This window comes from Lupinus angustifolius, chromosome LG20 (assembly GCF_001865875.1).
Source record: "Lupinus angustifolius cultivar Tanjil chromosome LG20, LupAngTanjil_v1.0, whole genome shotgun sequence".
In the NCBI taxonomy this organism is placed as follows: domain Eukaryota; kingdom Viridiplantae; phylum Streptophyta; class Magnoliopsida; order Fabales; family Fabaceae; genus Lupinus; species Lupinus angustifolius.
This window is the reverse complement of record NC_032028.1, coordinates 15,890,266-15,893,575: the sequence shown is the minus strand read 5'-3', so window position 1 is coordinate 15,893,575 and position 3,310 is coordinate 15,890,266. Positions and strand designations below refer to the sequence as shown.

At 35.3% G+C, this 3,310-nt stretch overlaps 1 protein-coding gene across 1 annotated transcript; it reads right to left on the bottom strand.

Moving 5' to 3' along the window:
- On the bottom strand, positions 379-2,294 carry LOC109336595 (UDP-glycosyltransferase 73C6-like). Its single transcript, XM_019573287.1, has 3 exons — positions 1,986-2,294; positions 728-1,887; positions 379-637 (listed from the first exon to the last, which is right to left on the bottom strand). Coding segments are annotated over exons 1-3 (1,470 nt in total). The 3' UTR covers positions 379-636.

The following is a 3,310-nucleotide window of genomic DNA, read 5'->3' as shown; positions in this document are numbered from 1 at the left end:
GAGAAAGATGGAAACAGAATTTTATTCAAAAATTGATGTGAGCATGCGCAACTCTTTTACCACAACACATATTATATAATACAAAGCTAACTGTACAAAGTTAACTAATATTCTTTTAACTACACGCTATTACTTTTTATATTAATCAATGATAAACTTGTGTAATATTTAACCAATTAGCCTCAATTTTTCCATCATTTACTAAGCGTTCCATTTTAATATGTCAGCAATATTTAACCATCTTTTGGGTAAAAAGATGTAACTCTCACTTTTCCATTTGGCAGTCCCATATTGTTTTATTGTTTAAATATTGAATATATGAGATGTGTAAACTATATGCAAACATTCTATTTTCTTCATTAATAGAGAGTCCATGGCGTGACTAAACTAAATTCAAATTTAATTAATGGGGGGCTATGTTGTACAGATAAATCTATGAAGAACCAAATTGAGAATGAAAACACTAGTGAAAAACTACGTTTTTTTTTGTCTACTTGGGTTCTTATAGTTTACCACTCTATTTTGCACTGAACTAAATAGATACTTTGTGGAAACTACATGATGAAACCTTTAGCTTCATTTGACCCAGGGCACTCTGTAGTAAGCACCAAGTGCATTGATTAAATTTCTGCTTCATTATGTCCCAACGAAATGGATTCATTGATGGGGTAAAATGTATGAAAGGAATATAGAGAATACCAATCTGTTCTAACCAAGGGAGAAAAATCATTCTTCTCTCTTGGTTTGTTGCATAATATCTTGGATAAGGAGGGTCACATTAGAGTGAGAAGATCCACCTTCTTCAACAGCTCTCTTAGCCATTTCAGCAAGTTCTTTAACTTTTTCTCTTATTTCTTCACTCTCACTGGTCTCATCCATTAACTTATTAATTGCTCTCTCAACATCTTCTTTCTTCACCAACACACCTATTTTATCTTCCTCTCCCCATTTGAGAGGAGTCTCCACCCCAACACTGACTCCAACTTTTAATATTTGCACAATTAGTTTCTCATTGAAAAACTGGTCCCCAAACATTGGCCATGTAATCATTGGCACACCAGCACATATTGCTTCTAAGGTTGAGTTCCAACCACAATGTGTTAAGAAACCTCCAATTGCAGGGTGTGATAGTATTAGAAGCTGAGGCGCCCAGCCGCGAATCACGACACTTCTGTCTTTAGTCCTTTCCTCAAATCCATCTTCCTTAATCCACTTCTCCAATGCTTCTAAATAACTCTCTCCCCTTATCACCCAAATAAAGGGTCTAGCTGATGCTTCTAAGGCCAAACCAAGATCTATGAGTTGCAATGTTGTTAGATTGCACATGCTTCCAAGGCATACATAGATTATGCCTTTTGGTTCCTGCAAATCAAGCCACTTGATGCAATAATGTTCATCAATTGAAGACTTGTTCCCTCTCTCAGCCCTATCCAATTGATCCTTGTTGCTAAGTGAAACAGGACCAATGCACCAAACTTTATCCCTTTTAACCTTCTTGTAATCCCTTGCATATGTTGTCTCCAACTCTTCGAAAGAATTCATGACCACACCATAAGAGGTCATTTCAGCTGCACCAGTTTTGGCATAAAACTCTCTCCAATTTTCATTCATTATTGGTGGTCCTGGTATCTGAGCTTTTGTCATCTCAATCTTGTCTGGTATACCAGGCAAAACAAAGTACTCATTTTCTGTGGCTATGCTCTGAACCACTTTATTATTGACCCCCAAGTTGTAAAGACACAAAAGAGTAAAGCAACTTTGTCCAAGGAAAGAAATCCTAGGAATGTTGAACTTGGTAGCAATGTTTGCTGTATATGGCAAACACATGTCAGATATAATACAGCATGGTGAAGGTGTTAACTCTTCAAAGAGTTCTTCCACCTGATCCTGGTGGAGATAATAATAAAATTCAATATTTTAGAAAAATCAACGGTTAATATTATTGAGAAAAGTATATATATATGGACAGTGTATAAGTTTTATACCTGAAGAGTATTTGCTGCATTGAAGAAACTCAAGGCAGTGCCTAATGAAGATAGCATATCAAGATTCTCACATCCATCTGGTAATCCAGCTTTTTCAAAATTGAATTGGATTTCTACTAGTCTGATTTGAGAACCAGATTCTATGGAACGAGTAAAAGTTTGCGTGAAACGTGCTGCATTATTGGGTGTGGTAACTATGGTCACAATAACACCATGTTGTGCCAATATTCTTGCAATGTCCATCATTGGAATCATGTGGCCTTGGGCCATCAAAGGAAACAAGACATAGTGGATATGGTGGGAAGACATTTTTATTGACTATTGGAGAAGCTAAGGATGTACTACATATGCAATGGTTCCACTTCCACTTATTTAACTAAGATGTTGAAGCACCCTTTGGTTGCTTTATAATCGTGATAAAAACGCGTACGAAGATTGCGGGAATATTACGTTAACATAAAGTAAAGCCTGATTACGATATGTTAGATGCTAGTGACCCCATGTAGTACATTTTTTTTTTAATATTCTAATGGAAATGTAATAGAAGGATACCCCTTCCTAACTCTGAACATTGTTTCTTCAATTCTTACAACATGAATCTGCGAACAATTTTTGGAACTTGTTGATGAGTATAGTATTTTGAGTATTACCCATTTTGTTCCCTCATTTTTTCCTATCCTACCAAGTTAGTTCCCAGCAATTTCAACGTGGACCCACGCTGATCCTTTCATTCATACTCGTTAATTAACGTTAACGAATTGGTTTACATGAGCCGTTAACTACTGAGTTAGTGAGACGTTTTTTGTCTATATAAGTGTGTCTGACATGTCAACGGTCCACATTTTATTTCATTTTTCTATGAAACAAAATGATAGTTGCTTTTTTAACATGAATGCTATTATGAAACGACGTCATTTTGAGTTAATTTTTAAAAACCCAAAACAACGTCATGTTTGGAATAATAATTTGTATTCCCAAAATGCCGTCGTTTTAGGTTTCTTCTTCCACCTAAAACTAGAATAGGAAAAATGATTTATTTTCCATTCATGCCTTTTGTTCACTCATCCATATCCATCCCTCATTATCTTCTTTCATCCTACACAACTTGTGATCTTCTTTCATCCGTAATTGTTTTTGTTCTCAATCCATCAAAAACAAGGACAACATTTTTGTTGTTATTCCTTTAAGGTATGTGGTTTCGAATAGGTAGCATTTAGCAACATTTGTTTTCTTACCATGAAATAGGTAGCAGTATTTCTATCATGGATTTTTGTTGCATATGTTTGTTTTTGTTTTATAATTAGTGTGCATGCGTGGATTTTGTT